General features: G+C 49.9%; 1 protein-coding gene across 1 annotated transcript; it reads right to left on the bottom strand.

Moving 5' to 3' along the window:
- Positions 1 to 1,991: 1,991 nt before the first annotated feature.
- RNF7 (ring finger protein 7) lies at positions 1,992 to 23,509 on the bottom strand. Its single transcript, XM_088466609.1, has 3 exons — positions 23,329 to 23,509; positions 12,156 to 12,203; positions 1,992 to 2,449 (listed from the first exon to the last, which is right to left on the bottom strand). The coding sequence occupies exons 1-3, from the start codon at positions 23,468 to 23,470 to the stop codon at positions 2,331 to 2,333; spliced, it is 309 nt and encodes a 102-aa protein (XP_088322735.1). The 5' UTR covers positions 23,471 to 23,509; the 3' UTR covers positions 1,992 to 2,330.
- Between the last annotated feature and the right edge of the window lie 1,932 nt (positions 23,510 to 25,441).

Below are 25,441 nucleotides of genomic sequence, written 5' to 3'. Positions count from 1 at the left end.
ACAAGTAATAGGCTTGTAGAAGGGGTTATAGGTGCAATCCTTATTTATGCTGAATTAGGAAGGCATTACATGCCTAATTTTTAAACTTTGAACAGACATGGTTCTTGCTGGATCCATCCAGCAACAGCTATGTATGGGTTCTAACTATTGTAACCCATTCAATCATACTTTAAAAAAATAATACATACAGGCAGTTGCATAAATATTGGGACATTGACAGAATTTTCATATTTTGGCCTCTATTCACCATCACAATGGCTTTGAAATGAAACAAACAAGATGTGCTTTAACTGCAGACTTTCAGATTTAATTTGAGGGTAATTACATCCAAATCAGGTGAACGGTGTAGGAATTACAACGGTTTCTATATGTGCCTCACACTTTTTAAGGGGCCAAAAGTAATGGGACAAATGAAACAATCCTAAATATAACTTTCACTTTTTAATACTTTGTTGCAAATCCTTTGCAGGCAATTACAGCCTGAAGTCTTGAACGCATAGACATCACCAGACGCTGGGTTTCATCCCTGGTGATGCTCTGCCAGGCCTCTACTGCAAATGTCTTCAGTTCCTGCTTGTGCTTGGGGCATTTTCCCTTCAATTTTGTCTTCATCAAGTAAAATGCATGCTCAATCGGATTCAGGTCAGAGGATTGACTTGGCCATTGCATTCCACTTTTTAGCCTTAGAAAACTCTTTGGTTGCTTTTGCAGAATGCTTCGGGTCATTGTCCATCTGCACTGTGAAGCGCCGTCCAATGAGTTCTGAAGCATTTGACTGAATATAAGCATATAATATTGCCCGAAACACTTCAGAAGTTATTCTGCTGCTTTTGTCAGCAGTCACATCATCAATAAACACAAGGGAACCAGTTCCATTGGCAGCCATACATGCCCACGCCATGACACTACCACCACCATGCTTCACTGATGAGGTGGTATGTTTTGGATCATGAGCAGTTCCTTTCCTTCTCCATACTCTTCTCTTCCCATCACTCTGGTACAAGTTGATCTTTGTCTCATCTGTCCATGGGATGTTGTTCCAGAACTGTAATGGCTTTTTTAGATGTTGTTTGGCAAACTCTAATCTGATCTTCCTGTTTTTGAGGCTCACCAATGGTTTACATCTTGTGGTGAACCCTCTATATTCACTCTTGTGAAGTCTTCTCTTGATTGTTGACTTTGACACATATACACCTACCTCCTGGAGAGTGTTCTTGATTTGGCCAACTGTTGTGAAGGGGTTTTTCTTCACCAGAGAAATAATTCTTCTATCATCCACCACAGTTGTTTTCCGTGGTCTTCCGAGTCTTTTGGTGTTGCTGAGCTCTCCGGTGGGTTCTTTCTTTTTAAGAATGTTCCAAAGAGTTGATTTGGCCACACCTAATGTTTTTGCTATCTCTCTGATGGGTTTGTTTTGATTTTTCAGCCTAATGATGGCTTGCTTCACTGATAGTGACAGCTCTTTGGATCGGATATTGAGAGTCGACAGCAACTGATTGAAAATGCAAATGTCACACCTGGAATCAACTCCAGACATTTTACCTGCTTAATTGATAATGAAATAACGAGGGAATAGCCCACACCTGCCCATGAAATAGCTTTTGAGTTGATAGTCCCATTACTTTTGGCCCCTTAAGTGGGAGGCACATATAGAAACCGTTGTAATTCCTACACCGTTCACCTGATTTGGATGTAATTATCCTCAAATTAAATCTGAAAGTCTGCAGTTAAACCACATCTTGTTTGTTTCATTTCAAAGCCATTGTGGTGGTGAATCGAGGCCAAAATATGAAAATTTGTCAATGTGCCAATATTTATGCACAGACTGTATGATTGGGTCTGCCATTAGTTTTAAAGCAGGGGAATAGCAAAAATCCATCTCCTCTACCTGTCATCCCATGACCAGAGTATCAGAATGAAGAATAAAATGCACGTAAAAACATAAAAACCTTCCAAACATTAGATGAGAAACCCAAAGCAGAGGCAAGACAAAAAAGGTCATTTCATTTTATTCTACATCCAAAGAAACAGGTCTATATCTCCATGTTGATACACCAGGACACAATTTGTCATTATTATTTAATATACAAATCAAACTCTTTTGGTAATGGACTCTGACAGAGAGAATTATGGGAACAGTCACTTTTACCCGTCGTCAGGGGCATTCTTAAATAGGATCATTCATGTGGACCTCTAATGACTCTCCGTCACATGCACCAGAGTTATACAAACAAGCAGCTAGCTCTGGGCAACAAGCATCGGTTTCAGAGACAAATCAAAAGCTTGCACCCCTGAGCGAGGGCAGTGTTCTGCATGGGATACAGCAGTGATTATTTGCCTATTCTCTGCACCACCCAGTCCTGTTGACATAATGGACACCGGTTGTTCTGCTTCACCCACAGGGACATACAGCAGTTGTGAAACGAGTGATTACATTCTCCCCACACCACTGTAGGAGAGAAGAGCACAATGTTTGTATTAACATAGATATAATGACCAATGATAAGTCAGCAAGGTGAGTCTGTTATATTCATATGTACTGACCAATTTTAAACAGTTAAAGGTTAGATCACCCACATTGAAGGAGCACCTGGCACAGTGTCTAACATAGCCATAAGATGATCCTGGTATACACAGGAAACATGTCTTTCAAAAAATTCTAATAATAAAAAAAGGTTTACGAAGCTCATCACCACAGAAGCAGATCTCCAGTACACAATTCTGAACCAGATTAAAATGGAATCGGTATGAATTACCGCTGGACCCCTGGCCGGCGGTTCAAATCCCGACAGCGCCTGGCAGAGAGAGGAAGAAATCCCGATCGTCTCTAGGTAAGTATTCACTCACCTAATCTACCCCCTTAACCCTCCTTTAGGGTGCCTAACCCTAACCTTCCCCCCCTGTGCCTAAACCTAACACCCCCTTCCCCCCCGCCTAAACCTAAGTCCCCCGGGGGGGTGCCTAAACCTAACCCTCCCCCCAGCGGCTGCCCGCTGCGGCATCCGCTCGATCGGGATGCTGGTCTCCCGACGACGGTCAAATGACAGGCATCTAGACACCTGTCATTCGTCCCTAGTCGGGATAACAATGTCTGGAAGCCGGCGGTCGGCATTCCGTCCACCGGCTTCCTGAACGTATACCAATTGAAATAATCCCTACAACGGAAGGCAGACAAAACACCAGTACTAGTTGATACTGGGAAGGGTCTTTCAAGGGGGAACGGCTCATGGATTGCGTATAGTACACTTCCCTGCAAGGCCAGAAGATATGCAATACTTGTAGGTATGATTTGTGATCTCTGACACAAGCTAAGTTTTGCAGCCAAGCTATTACTAGAACACCGTATACACGGTGTGCTCTTTTAAGAGATTTACCCACCAATGATAATTCCTTCTTAAGAGACCAAAGAGATTAAAAGTAAAGACTTGGCTAATCCAGGCAGTCCCTGACCCCGTTGCCCTGCTGCAGTGTATGTCATGTAGAGCAGCTCCAGGAAAAAAAAAAAAAAAAAAAAAAACACTGCCAGCTGCACAAAAGGGTGTTATACAATGCATCTATTCGGTGAGGGAAGGTTTCTTCTTTGTGGTGTTCTTATCGATGGTGTGTACGTCTATTTTGTTAGAAATGTGACCTCCTAAACCTAGCTTTAATACACCATGTGGCACGAGACACCTTGTGCGAATGAGCTGCCAGGTCCTGTGTGTCTTGGCTTGCACTGAGTGCCTTTTTTACTCAAAATGCGCCTTAGTCACAATCGGATGTGACAAACAGCTTTACAAGACTGTACTGATTCATTCGATGTGTGACACTTTTATAACTGTGTGCGTCAGAGTCTGTATACAAAGCACAACGGAACGTGGTATAAAAAAAAAGCTGCGGCATCATAGCACCTCATATACAGATTCAGACTCACATATCAAGCTAATGCGCGCAGTCTCAGTGATCGTGCTGAGCGACAAAATATGTGGGTCCAGGGGACACGCCACTTAAAAAAAATGGGGTCCTGTCTGACCATTTCTGGGTCCCATTATAATTTATGCTTTAGAGCTTCCCATATACCGTTCAGACCTCCTCACATGCCACCACACTTTCTTAACAATAATGGGGACTAAAGTCTGCGGAATGGGATTGAAAAGCCACCAGTTCAAATCTCGACTGCAGATGCCCGATTGGGGTAGGTAAGTATACTAACCTTCCCGTCCCCCCCCTAACCCACCCTTAGTGGTGCCTAACCCTAACCTTCCCCTTAGTGCATAACCTCCCCCCAGGGGTGCCTAAAAATAACACCCCCTCCCCGCACCCTAAACCTCCAAGTTGGGTGCCTAAACATAACCTCCTCCCGGGAGGGCACCCCGGATTTACCTTCATTTGGGCTGGCTTCCTTGGCATTCCGGCTTCGAGATTAAAATAGGCGTCAGTATTTCAACGCCTATGTTACATTCCTTGCCAGGATTCTGCACGGCATTGAGACTGGTGGTCTCATCACTACATCCCGAAATCTGCTGCGGTAGTTAGCCTTCTACAGGAGATTTCTGTGAATTCTTCTGCATTAGACTATTGTTACATAGCGGTGATATATAAAATTATGCAGTAACTGTAATTTCAGCATAATTTAATGAAAAACCACAAACCAATAAATGCATTTTAAAAACAAGAGATATGGTAAGAACTTACCTTTGTTATCTCTGTTTCTACGAAGTCCATAGGGTCCACAGGGTTGACCTTGGGGTATAGGTTGGGAACCAAATCCGGGCACCACGCAGTTAAAGCTTTTAGCTCCCAGGATGCACTTGGGTCCACTCTCCCTATAACCCCACCCCCAAGCCAGAGGCACCTCAGTTTGTAAGTAGCCAAAGGCCGGAGGAGGAGAAAAAAAGAGAGAGAAAACTGGAACACTCGATAACCATACTCACAGAAATGGGAGACGGAAAACCGGTGACCAGCCACACAGCCCATTTGAAGCCAGGTGCGTCAGGGCGGGCGCCCTGTGGACCCTATGGACTTCGTAGAAACAGAGATAACAAAGGTAAGTTCTTACCATATCTCTTGTTTTCTACTTCAGGGTCCATAGGGGGTCCACAGGGTTGACCTTGGGGATGTCCCAAAGCAGTTCAACCAAGGGAGGGGACGCTCCTGTGCTGAGAGGAGAATCCGCCGCCAAAAAGGAAGCATCCGGAGAGGCAAAGGAAACCAATGCCTAGAACCTTAAAAAGGTGTGGGCAGAAGACCACGTGGCCATCTAGCAAGGCAAAACAGCCAAGGCGCCACAGCGAGCCACCCACGAGGGTTACATGGCCCGAGAAAAAACAAGCATCAACAACAGAAAGGCCTACCCATGGGTAGGCCCCTGAAGAAGACATACGAGGCCGTCCAGCCAACATTTGGCCATAGGCCGGCCATCCTTTCCTGTTAAAACCAGAAATCTCAGACCACCAATAAGGAGTCCGATTTCCGTCAGGAACTTGAACGGATCACATAAATCCACAGAGGCCGGACCACAGTCAATGAGGCCACACCAGCCGATAAGACCGGGGACTGAATGGCCTCACCATAAGTTCCAGAATAATATGGAACCTAAAAATCACTAAGAAGAAACACAGGGTGAGAGCAACTCACACCATGACAAGATGCCCTCCAGAAGAGGGAGCCACATGAGAACGCTCCCAATTCCGACACTCACCTGGGTGATATAAACTCCCTGAGAGAAAGAGAGAAAGCTAAAGCAATAGACCATGTAATGGCAATCACAACCAGCGGTTCCATTAACTTTCCCCGGAGTCAACGAAGAACCACTACTAACTCCCAAGGAGTCCCTAGGGAAGACAAATGGAGGCATAATCCAGAAAACACTCCAAAGGATGAACTGGATACCAGAGCGGAGCAATTCCATATCTTAATCATACTTACAGTGTAGAGATCCGCACTGTCAGGAAGGCCAGGCCGAGGGTGAAACCCAAGCCAGCCGGAAGGAATGCCAGAATATCTGGAAATCCTGGACACCAGAGGATCATATCGACAGGTATAATACCATAAGAATTATGGCTGCCACAGTTTGTGGTAGATCCCAGCAAAAACTGATCCATGTGCTCTAATCATTCCAACGATGACAAAGCCAGGGAAGCCGTAAGACCACTGTAGGGACGCAGTCAAAGACAAACGACCCAGGTCCAAGACAAACCCCAGGACCCTGAGACAACAGGTCTGGGCAGTGAAGCATCAGGAATGGAGTATCGATGGAGAGACTCCGAAAAACCAAGTACTCCTGACATCTGGGGCAATCAGGAGCCACCAGCAGGAAAGCATCTCCGTCTCGATTGAAACACTTCCCTCGAGGAAGAATGGAGACCGGAGAACACAGGTACGCAAATTGGAAGAACTACTTCAACGACAAAGAGTCACTGAAGGTTGCTTCAGAATCCCCAGAGTTGGACTGTAACACCATAGTGTGATAGAGTCAGAAGGCCATGAGGGTCACCTCAGGAGGACCCCCCCCCCCTGCTCACCAGGAGATGAAACCTCTCTTGGGGAAGAGACTAGTCCCCTGGATGCACGTCGTGACGGCTGAGGACTCCCGCTTTCCAATGGAGAGCACCTGAAATGAACACTGTGGCGATGGTCGGGAGGAGACCCTCAGACAATGTCCGAATGTATGACATACCTGACATTGCCACCCAACGAACAGTATTGCTAAAAAGGAAGCCACTGTTCTGACCCTGTCGGACTGAACTTTTTCAGGTTCACCGGGAAACAAGGGTTATGCCAGAGTGAAGGCCCAAGACAGGCTAAAGTTCCAACCAGTTAATTGACAGGGTGGAATCGACAGACATCCAACTGCACTGAAATGGATGCGAACCAGACACTGTCCTTAGCAAAGAATACCCTGGACGAGATGGCCATAGTCACCCGAAAAGGGACCGACTTGCCTCCGGGGAGAGCATCATCGTTTGAACAGTGATCAGACAGAAATAACTTGTTCCATCTGGAGATAAGCCAATTATGGAAAGGCCTGGAATGGAACTAAGCCCATTCCACCCTTCCAAAGGCAGACACTGAATAGTGGACCATGCATCCCAGAGTGTAAAGACATATGTCGACTGCGCAGACATCCATGTACTCCTAATGGAAGAGTGGAGATGCCGTCTTATGCCAGAAGAATTCTCAGATTCTGAGAATCCAGCAGGGCTCCTAGGTGAAGAATACCCAGAGAGGGATGCAGGGAGGACTTTTTCCCCATTGATTAAACGTCTGCAGTCAACCCCCCTGTCAGTCAGTCAGACCCGGCTGTAAAGTACCCCGGTGATCCTGCTAAGAGCAGGAGGCCATCCAGGTACAGGAGCATTGGGATATACTGAACAGAAGAACTGTCAGAAAATCCAAAACGCTGGTAAACCCCTGTGGGGCTGAGAGCAGTCCCAACAGGCAGAGCCCGAAAAATCGTAAGTGCTGTGATACAGCAAACCTCAGTCCATGCTGAGGTAAGGTCTCTGTAAGTACCCGTAGGCACGCGTCCTGTATATCCAGTGATACCATAAAGTCCCCAGGTTCCAAACATAGTATGATGGAGCATAGGGATTGCTTCCTGAGCCCAGGTAGCTTTAGGAACTGGTTCGGGGAATTGAGACAGAGAATAGGCCAAAGAGGACCATTCAGCCACCGCACCAGAAAGAAAGCAGAACAACCAGTCCCTCGCTGAGAAAGTGGGGATGGCCCAATTAGCTCCGCTTACCGCAACAACTGTATAGCTTTCTGGATTTGTAAGGCCCTGTTCCGAATAAGGGCCTGCGTACCATCACATGGAAATAGGCCGCCTGAGCAAAGAGAGTGCGTACCCTCCTACCCACGTGGCCGCGGCAACTAGACACTAGTACCGGGCAAACTGAGAAATCGCCATTTCCCAGTGGTAGGCCTGTCTCGTCAGGCTGACGATATATCCGTAGGTTCAGAAGCAGGATCGGCTGGCAGTCCAGGTCTGCTCGGAACTGGATATGTCGGCCCTTGTAAAGGCCGACAGTCTATGAAGAAACAGACCTTTAGGCTGACCCAGAGGACAAAAAGACTTAATAGTCTGAGGCCCCGTAGTGAGCATAGCTGACGGCGGGAAATTTGTACTGCCACTGTCAAGGTCAGGACCCAACAAGATATACCCTATAGATGGTATCTGCACCTCTGCATTCCCAGAGCGCAGCCATAGGGTATTACGGAGGATACCGTCGCAGCCGGAACTCTGAAAATTAGGAGCTGGTATCCAATATAGGCATGTCCACCTATGACAACTGCATATATTACGTGAGCAACCAAATACATTTGAACCCCAGACGTGTTGGAGGGGAAAAAACATTACAAATGCATCAGCTCAGTATGCAATAGTATTAACCAACCATGCTATCGCCATGGTAGGATGGGTAACAACCCCTGAAAGCGAGTATACTGATTTCAGGCAGAGTTACCACCTACGGATCAGAAGAATCCGACCACGCAGGAATGGGATGCGTAGTAACGTCTGTAATCCGACGAGTAACACGCCCATCCACCCCAGGAGGGGCTCATGATGACCCTCAGGGAATTTGGGACAGGAGACCAAACACTGTTGTAATACCTCATATCTGGCAACAGCCAGAGTCCCGCCATGCGATCCACCCGCTAGTCAGCAACAGGGACCCAAAAGGCACGTAATACTGAGGGTGTATGATACAGGTGCAGAATGGACCTGCTACCAGCCCTAAAACAGGGATAATAATACTCGAGATAGGCTTCCCCCCGTGTAAGAGGGAAAGAGCCCAAAACAGTATCCAGTTCACGGTAGAGCCAAGTGGGAAGTAAGCACAGGGCGTCAACCACGCCAATTTGCGTTTCATAGAAAAACGACATCCACCCAGGGTGGCTGTTGTGGTAATCCCTGCAAGGGGCATGACAGACTATTGTGGCACCAGGGGGAATTCATATACTCGAAAAACCCCTGTAGGGAGCGGTAGTCTGTGTCACAGGCGAAGAGTGCAAGAAACTGCGAGATACCCTGAGATGAAAAAGGGCAGTATGGTGAAGTAACCCCAAGTGAGGTACAACAATGGGGCCCGCCCGGCGATCCGCAATTAAGAGGATCCCGAGAAAACAAACCGCCCAAGGGGGTCGTGAAAGGGGCCGGCACCCGATGACGCCACATACAGAACCCTTTAAGAGTTAAATCCTCCGCACTAGCACCTGCAGCACATGGCTTGCAGGATAGTAAAAATGGGTGCAGTATAACGCTCTATCTCCTGGTCAGACATATCTGACCAAGCCTTGTGATCAAGCAGCGCTATACTGGTCCTGACTGAAACTAAAAATTAGCTGCAGGGACCCATTTTCAGCGTATGCAACACACAGTTCCACTCAAAATATGGCAACGTGCAGCACGCAACAGTATGTGACAAACCTCACAAATATTAACAAGTATATAAATGTGAGGTCTCAGAACCACCCCAAGTACAGCTGTATTAGGGCAGATAAGGAAAGGGATAGATATACACTGACAGGTGAGAGAATAAAGTACAGTCAGCACTAGCATAAGTCACATACAATGCAGATATATACATATATACATAAACATGTCATATAATATACTGCACTATTACACTGCATTCAACTGCCCAGATTCAGTGTCTGGGAAGGCTACAGCGCTGTGTACACTGACCTGATGGTGAGGTACGCAGGGGGACTGGACCAACTGCCATCTCCAGAGATTTCTGCTGCACCACAGAGAAAATGGCCGCTGGAGACCTCAGAAGAAGCGTGGCCCGCGGAGGAAGCAGCTCAGCGACGCCAGACTATAGATACTGAAAGGCGCGCTGAACTGAGGGGAGGAGCCGCTGTAACAGGGAAGGCTGTCTCCCCTGGCCGGCTATTAACCCCCGGGACGCCGGCTCCCTGCACCGAACACTAAGTCCCTGGTGGTCTAGTGGACACACTGGGTATGGGGGGCCCGCCGCCACTGCCGGCGCCTCCGGTCTGTCCCCAGAGACCGGAGGCACAGGACTGCATTTCAAATGCGCGGATCACCACAAGCGGTGACCCGCGCCTTACCTGCTCCCCGTGGATCCGGCAGCAGTCCTGGGCGCCCGCAGAGTCCGGCTAGTACAGACTCTGGGCTCCCTCTGAGATCCCCAGATCTGTACTGGCGTCTCAGCGCCAGCGGGGTGACGGAGCGGCAGCTTAGACGTCCTATGGACAGTCTGACGCTGCCGCTCTGAAGAATCCAAAGGAAAAATAAAAAACTCTGTCCTTTAGAAAAAATAAAGCTATGGGGCTGCTAATCAGCTCCCCACTGCACTAAACGGTGACCCGATTCCGGCCGGGCACCAACTTAAACTGAGGTGCCTCTGGCTTGGGGGTGGGGTTATAGGGAGAGTGGACCCAAGTGCATCCTGGGAGCTAAAAGCTTTAACTGCGTGGTGCCCGGATTTGGTTCCCAACCTATACCCCAAGGTCAACCCTGTGGACCCCCTATGGACCCTGAAGTAGAAAAGATACTTACCTTTGAACAAAAATTCTCAAGGAATTATTTGCGTCTAGCTGCGCTGTCCTTTTATACTGTGGGAGCTGGATGGGGGCCGCTGCGCTCATGCTGCAGGTCCATTTGGCTCCTTGTCTTGATGTATGGGAGGCAGAGCTGAGGACAGGAGTAGGAGGCGGGGAGCCGGGCACAGGAGTAGGAGGTGGGGAGGAGAGGAATAAATAGGGAGAGCAGAAGGGGCTGGGTGCCACCGGGTATTAGAGGGGGTAGGTAGGGAGCCACATAAAGGAGGTGGTGATGTAGAGCTGGGGACAAGAGGAATAGGCAGAGAGAGCAGAAGGGGCTGGGTGACACGGGTATTAGGGGTAGAGGAGAGGTGGGGATTAGAGGCAGAAAGCCCAAAATGCTGGGACCAGGTGCACTGCGGTACTCTCACCCTCATTCACAGCAGGCACCTGGCTGGCTATTCAAAAACAGGCTGACACACTCTAGCCTATGGCCGCGCTGTCCTCAGGCAGGGGAGGTAAGAGACTGGGGGCGGGGCCTCGCGTCTCCACTGCGCTTCTGGCCAACGGGGCCGCGCATCTGCACTGTCGTACTATGCAAATAACAGTGGTGCATTGGTCGCTCTGTCCCCTGGCCCAGCCCCCTCCCTTCTGGTCTGTACAGTGTAGGATCTCCGTACACTGTGAATAGACTCCCGGGTCACGCCTGCCGCAGAGTTTCTATTCACAAAGGAATGTAGCACACTGTCTATGTTTGGACCGTGTCAGCGGGTGGTGGGCAGTGTAACGCTGTGGGCTTCCGCTTCGGTGGGTGTCCGGCTCCGCCTACAAATAGCAGGTATTGCTGGCGGCAGCGAATGATATTTCCTGCAGCTTTGATAGGATAGACAGAGTAGGTTCCTATTGGCTCAGCACAGCTTCTCAGCCAACTCAGGAGCCAGGGATTGGCCACAGCGAGCGCGTCCATGGGGACTCACCCATTCTGCAAAAGTGGGTCCCCGGTCCTCAATTCCGGGTAAAATACGCGCTATAGCGCATTTTTGCGAACTCTAAGTCTGGCGAAGCAGTTTGTCGCATTCAATTGCGACTAAGACACATTTTTGGACTAAAAACACAAACAAAAAACGCTTGGTGCAAGCAGAGTCGCTCAGGACTGGCGAGCTGAGAAGGGCAGTGACATGACTGCATCAACTGTGTATGAGAACAAAGCCGTACATACACTATCTAGAACAGGCATCTTTCACTACAGCTTAACTAAACGTATGGAGGACTTAGTTATGTCACAAACAGAGATTTGGTCGCCAATAGTCTCCTTCTATGGCAACTATAAGAACACTGGTAAACACTTTAATGAGAGGGGAATATGCCAAGAACAGTATGGGGCAAGAGATCTTTTTTTCAAAGTAATTTTGTGTATTTTTAAAAGGTCACCAACACGGAATCACCCAGCATCTCACACAAAATCCGCCAAATTCTGAATGTGTCATCAATTTTTTTGGTAGAATACATGGAGGTAAGGCACAACATTAAAATATGCCAGTATGAGACTGTTACATATAACGTGTACATTACTACTATATGCCAAATACAACTTAATTTAATTAAAACCAATGGGATCTCTTATACTTTAGCCGAAAGCTTATAAGTACATTGTAACTCACCCACACAGTCCTCCTGCTTGTTCTCAGCTTGGCAGCGCAGGCAGGCGTCTGGAAATAGAAACACAAATACCATTTGATATACATTTACTGAGGGGAGAGGAGAGCCACCAAATGTCACACAACTTTGTTATTGGAATCGTGAGTCACAATAAACAACATCAATGCAGCTTGATTATATTAAAAAAAAGAGGCAATAATTTTAGAAAGACATGGATTCAACTAAATGTAGTTCTTTTTTTAGTTTAATTATGCATGTACCATGGATGTATGAATAGTGCAGGAGTTCAGGGGAGGGGGCTGGGGGTAATATATGCTGAATGGGTTATAGGAAGGGAGGAAATAGTGTATAATTAACTGATACAAGGGGGAGAGTATAGTGAATTGGTTGGTGAGTTGGATGTGTGATATGGTACTGGTACTACCTGGCACTCAGGATCTCGGCGGTCAAAATCCCAACAGGGTTAGGATACAGACACTCGCTGGTCAGTAACCTTCCCCCCCCCCCCCTCTCCCTCCTCACACTGCATGAACCTAACCTCCCCGCCCCCCCCCCCCCCCCCCCTTAGTGCCTAACCCTCCATCCAGTGCCTCCCCCTAACCCCGCTACTTACCTTCGTGGTGCCAGCACCGGCATTCTGACAGGTGTCGTGATTCTGGCATCGGCATCCTGTCGGAATATGAACGTATCCTATATGGCACAGGTTCTCAAACTCTGTCCTCAGGACCCCAGACAGTGCATGTTTTCCATATATCCTCACAGAATCACAAGTGAAATAATTAGCACATGTGGATCTTTTAAAATGAGTCAGTGAGTAATGAATACACTTGTGCACCTGCTGGGTGACCTGGAAAATGAGAACTGTGTGGGGTCCTGAGGACAGAGTTTGAGAACCACTGCTGTGTGGTATAGTGCAGTGTTTCTCAAACTCATTCCTCAGGGAGCACTAAAGCTGGCCATACATCAGACCAACTTTCATCCAACTAGTTGGCTGGTTGGAAAGAAAATCTGTTATGGGAGCAAATTAGAATTAGCAATTAACTACCAAACGGCAAAAAAACAAACAGACAAAAATGGTCGTTTGTTAAATTTTTTGATTTAAACAATTTGTTTAAATAACAGTTTTTGTCTGTTTTCCTGCGTTTGGAAGCAAGTGGTTGATTGACATTTGCTCTTATGCATTACCAGGTTTTCATTCCAACCAACTAGTTGGATGGTTGCATGTAAGTTGGTCTAGTACAGCCAGCTTAACAGTGCATGTTTTCCAGGTCTTCGAACAGACTCACAAGTGAAATAATTAACTCCACTTGTGGGTCTTTTAAAATGTGTCAGTCAGTTATGAATACACCTGTGCACCAACTAGGAAAATTGGAAACCATGTACTGTTAGTGGTCCATGAGGGAAACACTGGTATAGTGAAACAGTACAGGGGTGGGGAGAAGAGAGATCTAGTCAATTGGTGGAAGAGCAAGATATAGGGGGCAATTCATGGTCCAACTCTATCGCAGCTGCTACCATAGTAGTAACTGCAATAGCATCATAATGCTTTCATTACTCTTCTGAGCTGCGTCCATGGACACAGCATTGGAACATCTGCAAGATCCTCTGCCGACTTATGGTCACTCAAGACGGCGAATGCAGTTGACTGTGATCCTTGTCTCTTCCATCTCCGAACGGCAGAGAAGCAGAGGCCGCCACCCCCTCACCACCCAGAAATGGCAGCCGACTGTCAATCAATAACAGTCTGCCGCCGCTCTGCGTGTGAACACACAACACGTACTGCACATGCAGTGTGGGTCTTGTGCAGGCGCAGAACTACACAATCGTAGATGTGCGCTAACCATCAGGTTAGCGCACATTTTTTAATTAGCCCCATAGTGTGTAAGTAAATGGAGGAGGTGGTATAGGGACATACTGATACTAAAATGCGGTCAAACCTCTACGAAAAGTGCAGTTTTCACAGGTTTGAACGCATTTCCCATATGAATCAAGGTCTGGAAAGAAATTTTCTAAAGCTTTCACCAGATAAGCAATGAAAGCTATAGATGATGTTGCCTAATAGAAGCCTACAGGTTTCCTTCCGCATAGTTCCCTGAGAGGGATAAGAAAGGATCCCTCCCAGTGTCCCACGCACTTACACAGAAGGACTCGCAGATGTATGAAGCTCTGGAAAGTGATAAAGTGGAGAGTGATAAATGAGCAGCCACTCAGCTCCCAACTGTCATGTTACAGATGTATATAAGTTAGAGGCGCTGATTTAAATCAGAACAATTAAAAAATCAAAACACATACGACCGGCATATTTTTTTAAAAACTTTTAATATATGTAATATTTTCTGAATATGTATATAATAGCCAATACTACAATGCTAAATTTATATATCATCAAATAATAAGATCTAACCTACATCAATATACTATATCAGATTAAAGAATGAAAAATAAATATACACTTGTTTTTTGGGTTCTGCAGGTGCAGCTAATTATATTGTGCCCCTGAATGATATTTTATTTTATTTTGATAAATGCCATAAATCAACTAGATGTAGATCTGCACATTTGTTAATAGAACCTCGCTTAGTTTGTTGGAGCCATAAGTGTCCAAAACAGGTCTTTTGTCATCCAGCGATATTTTAATCCAATATGTATGTAGCAAGTGAATGGCAACAATGTTGATAGCAATAAGAATTGTATCTTGTAGCAAAAGTGCTACTCTCACCAATCTCCGGGACGTCCCTCTATATCACCGATATCTCAAATCCCAGCTCCTGGTATGGAAAAGTATATAAGTATCTAGTGCCTCCGTGTCTGGATGTCTGTATAGAGAGCTGCGGCTTGTCCCTCCCAGCTGCTAATGGCGTTCCCCGAAGTGCAGCTATATCCGGAGCGTAAGACGCGGGTATATTCTGAACAGGACGATTACTCCAAGCACAGGTACGTAGTTTGAAGTCGGCACCTTCTATGTCCCTGTAAATCTGCAGCTTGTTCCTCCCAGCTGTTGGCAGCATTCACCAGAATGCAGCTATATCTGGAGTTGGAAGCACAGATCCAAACCTAAATGGGACAATGGTTCTATAGGCCCAGGTGAGTGGTGAGAAGTTGGCAATACTTGACGCGTTTCTCCGCCTCCTTACTTGGCGGCTTCTGCACTATACCAGAAGAAGCCGCCAAGTAAGGAGGCGGGGAAAAACGCGTCAAGACATTGCCGACTTCTCAGAAGGCTCCAAGTAAGGAGGCGGAGAAACGCGTTAAGCAATTGCCGACTTCTCACCACTCACCTGGGCCTACAGAACCATTGTCCTGTTTAGGTTTGGATCTGTGCTTCACACTCCGGATATAGCTGCATTCTGGGGAATGCTGCCAGCGGCTGGGAGGAACAAGCTGCAGATTTACAGGGACATAGAAGGTGCCAACTTCAAACTACGTACCTGTGCTTGGAGTAATCGTCCTGTTCAGACAAGCCGCGGATCTCTACACGGACATCCAGACACGGAGGCACTGGATACTTATATACTTTTCCATACCAGGAGCTGGGACATGAGATATCGGTGATATAGAGGGATGTCCCGGAGATTGGTGAGAGTAGCACTTTTGCTACAAGATACAATTCTTATTGCTATCAACATTGTTGCCATTCACTTGCTACATACATATTGGATGAAAATATTGCTGGATGACAAAAGACCTGTTTTGGACACTTATGGCTCCAACAAACTAAGCGAGGTTCTATTAACAAATGTGCAGATCTACATCTAGTTGACTTATGGCATTTATCAAAATAAAATAAACTATCATTCAGGGGCACAATATAATTAGCTGCACCTGCAGAACCCAAAAACAAGTGTGTATTTATATGTACAGAGAATAAGTACGGGGCACAGGTGGGTTATCTTGCAAACAGGCACGGGGGGGGGGGAGGATATTGCAAAGAGGTACGGGGCACAGGTGGGTTATCTTGCAAACAGGCACGGGGGGGGGGGGAGGATATTGCAAAGAGGCACGGAGGGGGGGGGATATTGCAAAGAGGCACAGGGGGGGTGGGGATATATAGCAAAGAGGCACAGGGGGGGTGGGGATATATAGCAAAGAGGCACAGGGGGGGTGGGGATATATAGCAAAGAGGCACAGGGGGGGGGTGGAGATATATAGCAAAGAGGCACAGGGGGGGTGGGGATATATAGCAAAGAGGCACAGGGGGGGGGGTGTGGGGATATATAGCAAAGAGGCACAGGGGGGTGTGGGGATATATAGCAAAGAGGCACAGGGGGGGTGGGGATATATAGCAAAGAGGCACAGGGGGGGTGGGGATATATAGCAAAGAGGCACAGGGGGGGGTGGGGATATATAGCAAAGAGGCACAGGGGGGGTGGGGATATATAGCAAAGAGGCACAGGGGGGGTGGGGATATATAGCAAAGAGGCACAGGGGGGGTGGGGATATATAGCAGAGGCACAGGGGGGGTGGGGATATATAGCAGAGGCACAGGGGGGGTGGGGATATATAGCAGAGGCACAGGGGGGGTGGGGATATATAGCAAAGAGGCACAGGGGGGGTGGGGATATATAGCAAAGAGGCACAGGGGGGGTGGGGATATATAGCAAAGAGGCACAGGGGGGGTGGGGATATATAGCAAAGAGGCACAGGGGGGGTGGGGATATATAGCAAAGAGGCACAGGAGGGTGGGGGTATTGCAAAGAGGCACAGGAGGGTGGGGGTATTGCAAAGAGGCACAGGAGGGTGGGGACATTGCAAAGAGGCACGGTGGAGGGGGGGATATTGCAAGGAAGCACAGGGCCTGTGCCCATTTGCAATATACCCTCCACTTATCCATATATATTCGCAATAATATGAGATATGGTAAGAACTTACCCTTGTTATCTCTATTTCTACGAAGTCCATAGGGTTCCACAGGATACCTTGGGGTATAGGTGTGATGTCAGTCGCAGGGCACCAAAGAGTTAAGCTTTCAGCCTCCCAGGATGCACTAGGTACCCCTCCTATACCCCGCCCCCGGGCCAAGGCACCTCAGTTAGTTACCAAGCCATAGGCCGGAGGAGGAGAAGGATGAGAGAGAACAAAGATCTGGACACATACAAGAATCACATTCTCACCAGAGGGAGACGGAAAACCGGTGACCAGAGCAAAGCCCATCTGCAGCACAGGTGCGACAGGGCGGGAGTCCTGTGGAACCCTATGGACTTCGTAGAAATAGAGATAACAAGGGTAAGTTCTTACCATATCTCATATTTTCTACTTCAGGGTCCATAGGGTATCCACAGGATACCTTGGGGATGTCCCAAAGCAGTATCCTTTAAGGGTGGGGACGCTCCTGTGCAGAAAGGAGAATCCGCCGCCCGAAGGAAGCATCCTGAGAGGCGAAGGTGTCAAACCTGTAATACCTCACGAAGGTATGGACAGAAGACCACGTAGCAGCCTTGCAGATCTGAACTGCCGAGGCACCACGTCGAGCTGCCCACGAAGGACCCACAGACCTAGTGGAATGAGCCTTCAGAGAAGGAGGGACCGGTAGGCCTTCATGAAGATAAGCTTCAGAAATAGCCATACGGATCCAGGCTGCCAAAGTTTGCTTTGAAGCAGGCCAACCCTTTTTACGGAAGCCATAGAGGACAAACAAAGCGTCCGACTTCCTAAACGAAGAAGTGCGGTCAACATAAGTCCTTAAGGCCCGCACAACATCCAAAGAGGCCTCACCCACGGAAAGACCCGGTGAGTTAAAGGCCGGAACAACTATTTCCTCGTTAACATGAAACTGGGAAACAACTTTGGGAAGAAACTCGGGCCGAGTGCGGAGCACTGCCCTGTTCCCATGAAAAACCAAGAAAGGGGGTCTACAAGAAAGAGCCCCTAACTCAGAAACACGTCTGGCCGAAGCAATGGCCAGAAGGAAAACAGTCTTAGCTGTTAGCCATTTAATATCCACTGAGCCCAGTGGTTCAAACGGCGGTCCTCGGAGAGCCCTCAGGACCACAGCCAAATCCCAAGGCGCCACAGGTGGAACAAAGGGCGGCTGAATACGGAGAACACCTTGCATAAAGGTGCGCACATCCGGGATTGTAGCAATCCTACGGTGAAACCAGACAGATAGGGCCGAAACCTGTACCTTCAAAGAAGCAAGGCGAAGCCCATGATCTAGTCCCGCTTGCAGGATGGCAAGAATCCGAGACAGACGAAACTCCCGCGGTGCATAACCTCTCGGTCGACACCACTGGAAGAACGTATGCCACACGTGATGGTATATCCTCGCGGAAGACGGTTTCCGAGCTCGTAACATGGTACGCACCACAGAGCTGGAAAACCCCCGGGACCTCAGCATGGCCGTCTCAACAGCCACGCCGTCAAAGACAGCCGAGTCAAGTCCGGGTGAAGACAAGGACCCTGAGACAGAAGGTCCGGTCGTAGCGGCAACCACAGAGGACTGTCCATGGACAGACCCTGAAGGTCTGAGAACCAGTGCCGTCTGGGCCACGCGGGAGCTATCAACAGGAGCGTCCCTCCTTCCTGTTTGAATTTCCGGATTACCCGTGGAAGAAGGGAGACCGGAGGGAACAGGTATGCGAACCTGAACGTCCACCGGACGGACAGAGCATCCACCAGAGACGCCCCTTCGTCTCTTGTGCGAGACCCGTACACCGGCAACTTGTTGTTGTGCCGGGACGCCATGAGGTCGATTTCTGGAAGACCCCACCTGTCCACCAGTAGTTGAAAAACGTCCGGGTGCAGGGACCATTCCCCTGGATGAACGTCCTGGCGACTTAGAAAGTCCGCCTCCCAATTTAGCACTCCCGGGATGAAGACCGCTGATATGGCCGAAACCAGGATCCGAGAGACCTCTACGAGAGCCGCCCGACTGAGAGTTCATCCTTGCCTGTTTATGTAGGCCACGGTGGTAGCGTTGTCCGACTGGACCTGCACCGGGTGACCCTGGAGAAACCGCTGTGCCTGCAGGAGAGCATTGAAGACCGCACGGAGTTCCAAGATATTTATTGGAAGCTCCGCTTCTGTCGGCGTCCACCTGCCCTGGAACAAGTGTGGACCCGAAACTGCTCCCCAGCCCCGAAGACTGGCGTCCGTTGTCAACAGGACCCAATTTGGAACCCAGAACGGACGTCCCTTGTTGAGGTGGGTCGTCTTTAACCACCACGCAAGGGACAGGCGAACCTCCGGGGTGAGCACAATCGTCTGGAACTTCAGAGACTGAGGCAGCCCGTTCCACTTGGACTGGTGCTGCAGAGGTCTGGAGTGAAACTGGGCGTATTCCACCATGTCGAACACCGACACCATGGAGCCCAGTAACCTCATCGCCGAGTGTAAGGACACCCGGCGGCTGTGCAGACAACTGTGCACCCTTGACTGTAAAGCAGAGATCTTGTCCTCCGTCACGAAGATCCTTTGCTGTCCCGAGTCCAATAAGGCTCCAAGATGCAGAATCCTCCGAGACGGGATTAGAGTGGACTTCTGCCAGTTGATTAGCCAGCCGTGCCGTTGCAGCAGTGCAATGGTCAGGTCCAAGTGGTGTAACAGAAGCTCTGGAGATCCTACCACCAATAACAGGTCGTCCAAGTACGGCAACATGCGGACTCCCTGCAGCCGCAGAGAAGCCGCCATGACCGCCATCACCTTGGTGAAAACACGTGGTGCTGTCGCCAGGCCAAAAGGTAACGCCCGAAACTGGAAGTGGTCGCTGCGGATTGCAAACCGAAGGAACTCTTGATGGCGCAAAAGAATAGGGACATGCAGGTAAGCGTCCGGTATGTCCAATGACACCATGTAGTCCCCAGGTTCCAGCGCCAGAATGATGGACCGTAGGGTCTCCATCCGAAACTTCGGGACCCGCAAAGACTTGTTGAGTGCTTTGAGGTTGAGAATCGGGCGATATGACCCATTGGGTTTCTGTACCAAAAATAGATTTGAATAGAAACCCTGGCCCCTCTGGGAGAATGGAACAGACACTATAACTCCAGCCTGGAGCATAGTGTGCAATACCTTCCGCAGCTCCGTAGCCTTGTTCCGGTCTGATGGTAGACCCGTGGTGAAGAATCGAGCAGGGGGTGTGTGCCGGAAGGAGAGGGCGTACCCGTGGGAGACCACCTCCAGAACCCAAGTGTCTGAGGTAGTGAACGATCAACACCGGGAGAACTGCAGCAGGCGGCCTCCCACCCTGGGATCCCCCAAGGGGAGACCCGGACCGTCAGGCCGCAGGCTTGTCATCTGGCTTGGGGGCCGGACGTCTGGTACTCCATGCCTGTTTCCGGGGCTTGACCGATTTCTTAGGGCCAGCCTGTCGAGGAAACGACTGTGGTTTTGGCCTGCCCTGGGCCCTAGATGACCGAAAGGACGATGGTCCAGAACCAGAAGGAGCAGCGGCCGACGGAAGACAAGCAGATTTGGCTGCCGCCAGCGTGGCCACAATCTTATCCAGATCCGGACCGAAGAGAACTTCTCCGGTAAACGGCAACGCTTCCAGAACTTTCTTGGAATCTGCGTCCGCCTTCCAGGATCGCAGCCACAAGGTGCGACGAGCAGCTACCGCTGCTGAAGAAATTCTAGACACCAGAGTACTAATGTCTAGAGCCGCCTCGTTGATGTAGGTGGCCGAATGACGGAGATTGACAATCAACTCCGCCTGTTCGGCCGGACAGTCGGATTCAAAAGAAGCCTCTAATGAATCCGCCCAGCGCTCCATCGCTCTGGCAACCCAGCAAATGGCCATAGCCGGCCGTGCTGCCCCCCTGCAAGGGAATAAGCGGACTTCAGGCAGATTTCTACCTTGCGGTCCGTAGCATCCTTAAGGGAGGACATGGATGGCATCGGCAATGTGGCACTACGGACAAGACGGGTCACGTGAGAATCCACCTGTGGAGGGGATTCCCACTTAGCAAAATAATTATCCGCGAACGGATAAGCCACCGCCAGGCGTCTCTGCGGCTGGTATCTTTTGCCAGGTTGTTTCCACGCCTCCTCTAAATGGTCCACCAACTGACCCGAAAGAGGAAAGACTGTGGCATCGCCCTTCACATCTTTGAAAAAGGCATACTTAGATTTAGCCGCTGCGGGAACTTCGTCCTCAATCACCAAGGCTGTGCGGACCGCCCGAATAAGTCCAGGAATATATACTTTGGACTTAGCATCAGCGTCCTTAGTATGGAGAGGTTCCTGATCGTAAGGATCCAGAATCTCCCCATCATCAGACGTCCCTTCGTCATCCTCATAAGGAGCGGACAGAGACGCCACCGGCCTTTTATGAGGCCGCATCACAGACTCCCCTTGCAACACATCCGATAAGTGCTGTACAGAACTCGTCAGGGAGTTAACCCACGCTGGCTCCTGAGAACCCGGGAGCGGGGAAATAGGGAGACTGTGGGGTACCACCAATTGTCGTGGGAACCCCTGCATGGGTGACGACACCACAGACTGCTGGGACAAACCCATCGGAGTAAACGCGGGCTGCGGAGCTAACTGGCCCACTAAAGCTGTTAACGCCTGAGCGAAACAAGCCCAGGGCGGCTCCTGTACCGGTGCTGTAACCGTAATAGGCCGCGCCATGGACAAACACTGCCGGCAAAGGCCCTCCGCGCTACCCTCCCCCTCCGCTAACGGTACTTTGCACGTGGTACACTGTAGCCGGAGGGGAAAATCACTTTCAGACATGATGGCACCACGTATGTGACCTCTCTCACCAATTAAGTATTAAATAGGCGAGAGACCACCCTGCAGCACCGCACCGCAAGGGCTTTAGCAGAAAGAACAGGGACAGTAATAAAGCTGACAGTTTAGAGAAGAAAAGTTACAGGCAGCGCTAGCACAGTCACATACAATGCAGAGAAATAACAATTCCTGCACTAACAGCGCTGATCACTCAACTACACAGACACAGGGCCTTGTAGGACACAGCGCTGCATACACAGACCTGAGCCACAGCGGAGGAGAGGTATGCGGGGGGACCCAGACCACGATGCTTCCTTCCAGACTTCCAGCAGCGTTCACCATGCGTTGCAGAGAAGATGGCCGCCGAGGAGCAGAGAGAAGCTGGCCTGGGGGAGGAGCGCTGACACAGGGCCAGTCAGCACAGTGCAGAAAGGGCTGTGTGCAGCGGGGGAGGCGCCGGCTGTGAGACAGGGAAGGCGCGCTCCCCTGGCATGCATTTAACCCCTGGGACGCCGCAGCGCTACCGCTCTGCTGCGGTCCGCTGTCCCAGGGGGTAGTGGAAAGCGCAGGTTCAGTACCTGGCTCCACGCTGCAGCCAGTCCCCAGGGTGCCCCCTGCCTGGGGACTTAGGACCATGTGACCAGCGGGGACCCACCGCGGGACCCCGCTGCTTACCTTTGTCCCCCTTGGATCCGGCCATGGTCCGGAACATCTGGGGTCACCGCTAGCTGTGACCCCAGATGCTCACCAGCATCCCCGGATCGGTACCGGCGTTCTGGTACCGGCGGGGGTGTAGGGAAGACAGCATGGACGTCAGGACTGACTGTCCATGCTGTACATCCAGATGTGCAGCCACAGCTGCACTGAAGAAAGCTTCAGGGGCTCTTCTAGCCCCCACTCCGACAGGTGCACCCGACGCCGGCCGGGCACCAAACTAAACTGAGGTGCCTTGGCCCGGGGGCGGGGTATAGGAGGGGGACCTAGTGCATCCTGGGAGGCCGAAAGCTTAACTCTTTGGTGCCCTGCGACTGACGTCACACCTATACCCCAAGGTATCCTGTGGATACCCTATGGACCCTGAAGTAGAAATATCCCCTGTGGCAGGCGGTGTACAGTGCAAAGAGGCACAGTATTGCAAAGAGGCACAGGGCCTGTGCCCATTTCTAATACACACTGCCTGCCACAAGGGGATATATTGCGTATATAGATAAGTGAAGGGATATGTATAGTGAATATGGAGGGGGTTATAGTTAATAGGGAGGGGGAAATACGGTGGATAGGAACAGGGGGTGGGGGTGCACGGTGGGTAGGTACAGGGGGTGACAGGCATTACGTATAGAAAGCAGAGAACATGGAGCACACAGGCACAATAACTAGCAGCTAATATCGTTCCCTTAGTGAGGTGCACCACGTCAAGGACACCACTATGCCGCGCAGTGCCCCGGGTGCCGTGTGACACTGCGGTTACGGCTCAGTCAGAGTCCCCCACCCCTGAGACTCCTCTCTCACCCATGACCTGCACCCTGCAGATAGCGCAAGTATCGCACTCCACGTCCCAGCTCCACATCGCCACCGCATTCCATTTCTTCAGCGCAAACATCCTGCTGCTGCTGTTGCCCGGCCTGGGGAACCCCGCCCGCTGAGCGGCCATACTGCTGGGAGGCGGGACGTGCCAGGACCAACGAAACGGCAACTCCCAGGCTATAACCAATCATTGGCGATCAGTGGAGAGAGGCAACCAATTAGAGAACAGAAGCGGACGGTGTGTGTAAAGGATCCTATCACAGCACTAGGTCTTTACGGCATCTACAAGGCAGGAGCAGTAACGGTGAACCGCCAGTAGGGGGAGCACTGACCATTCTTTCTCAGCACTGCATCTGACACATATACGTAAGACATCAGCAGCCTCTTCTGTGTGATTTACAGTATGTTACATACATTTCATGTTCCATGGAAGACTTTAGTGCCTTATGGAACTTTGTGTGTCATACCCCTTTCAGGCATCTCGAGATTCCCAGGAATTTGGCCTGCCTCAGCCAAATTCCCGTGTAGCCGCGTCTGTCTGAAAGGTACCTTGGGAACACGTTCCCGGGTAGCCGCCCCTTCAATCGACCAGGGTTTTTCCCAGGACTTAAGTCCCAGGAAATTACCCTGCTTCTGTCTGAAAGGTGCTACCCAGGAATTTACTACTCCTGGGCAGCACCAAGCAGCTTTTATATGGAGTTGACAAAGCAGAGCGTCCTATAGGACGCTCAGCGCTGCTGCTCACCAGTCACCACCCCTAGTGCCTGCCGGCTGTGTACAGAGAACCCCAGCCGAATGGTGGGGACACCCGCCGGAGGGTCTTTGCCACAGCGGGCCGCCCGCACTCCCGCTGGACCACCAATGAAATAAAACAAATAATAAAAAAAAAGAGCTGCATTATGATTGGCCGGCTTCCGGCACCCAAATGATGACATCATCATCAGCCGAAGAGGGGATAGGTTAGGAGGAGCAGACGGCAGAGAAGAGGCAGGTAAGCTGAAAAACCCTGCTCTTGTCTGAATGGTGCTACCCGGGAATTTCCCGGGTAGACACTGTAGTGTGAAAGGGGGGTCTCGACCAAATACCCTGGAATTTGCACAGGAGAAATTCCCGGGTCTGAGCAGGAAATTTCCTGGGTTGTATGTCTGAAAGGGCTATCAGTGACGACGGGTACTAATAGCCCCTTTCTGCTTTTCCTATTTAATTTCATATTGAAAAAATTTGGGGTGAATTAACTGCATTTAGTAATACCCCTTTTACACTGATACGAAAATGCAAGGTTTTTGCACGTGAACGAGCGTCAACCCGGCATTTTTGTCAGTGTACACTAATCAAACCGGGTCCAGTGACCCGGGGATCCAACACGGCTAGCTTGCACGGTTGGGCACTGGTCATTCCACTGTCACCCTGCAGTGTAAACTGTGCGCCGTGCTGCATGCTAGCTGACTGGCCAGCTTTAGTGGCAATTGGAGATTACATCATCTCCAAGGGTCCACTGCAACGCCAGAAGACCCTGGTCACTGCAGACCGGTCTGGTGTGAAAGGTGCCGACCCGGGCATAACTCAGGCTGGCGCCGCAGTGTGAAAGGGGTCTGATCCGGGTTGGAAACGTGTTCCAAATCCTGGGTTAGACCCGGGACTTTGGTGTAAAAGAGGTATAACCTCATATACTATTCAAGGCAGAGGTGGGCACAGAGTGACAGCTAGTGAGAAAACAGTTACCTTGACATCCTTACTCTTTCTAGGTCCGACATTCGGCGCTGCCAGCGATGGGCTGTACATTAATGTACAATGGTCATCTGCACATGCGAATTACACTTACACCCAGAGGGGAATCATGAAAGACTGGGAGACTTCGCTGAAGCTGGAAAGGCTTTTGCTGGGGATCACAATGCTATCGCTATTTATAAACAGGGGCGTATCTACCCATTGGCCAGGATGGCACTCGCCAGGGGCGCCAGCCAAAGGGGGGCGCCATCCGGCAGTGCCACCAGCAGCCAAGGGGTATAATCAGGCCGGAGCTAGCAGCAGTGCAGCCAGTGCCTTGCACCGCGCCCACCGCTAGTGCCCCGGGACCCACAAGTGTTGGGCAGACCAC

The sequence above is a fragment of the Taudactylus pleione genome, unplaced genomic scaffold (genome assembly GCF_031769625.1).
Source record: "Taudactylus pleione unplaced genomic scaffold, aTauple2 ptg000066l, whole genome shotgun sequence".
Taxonomy (NCBI): Eukaryota; Metazoa; Chordata; class Amphibia; order Anura; family Myobatrachidae; genus Taudactylus; species Taudactylus pleione.
This window is presented reverse-complemented; position numbering and strand designations above follow the sequence as displayed.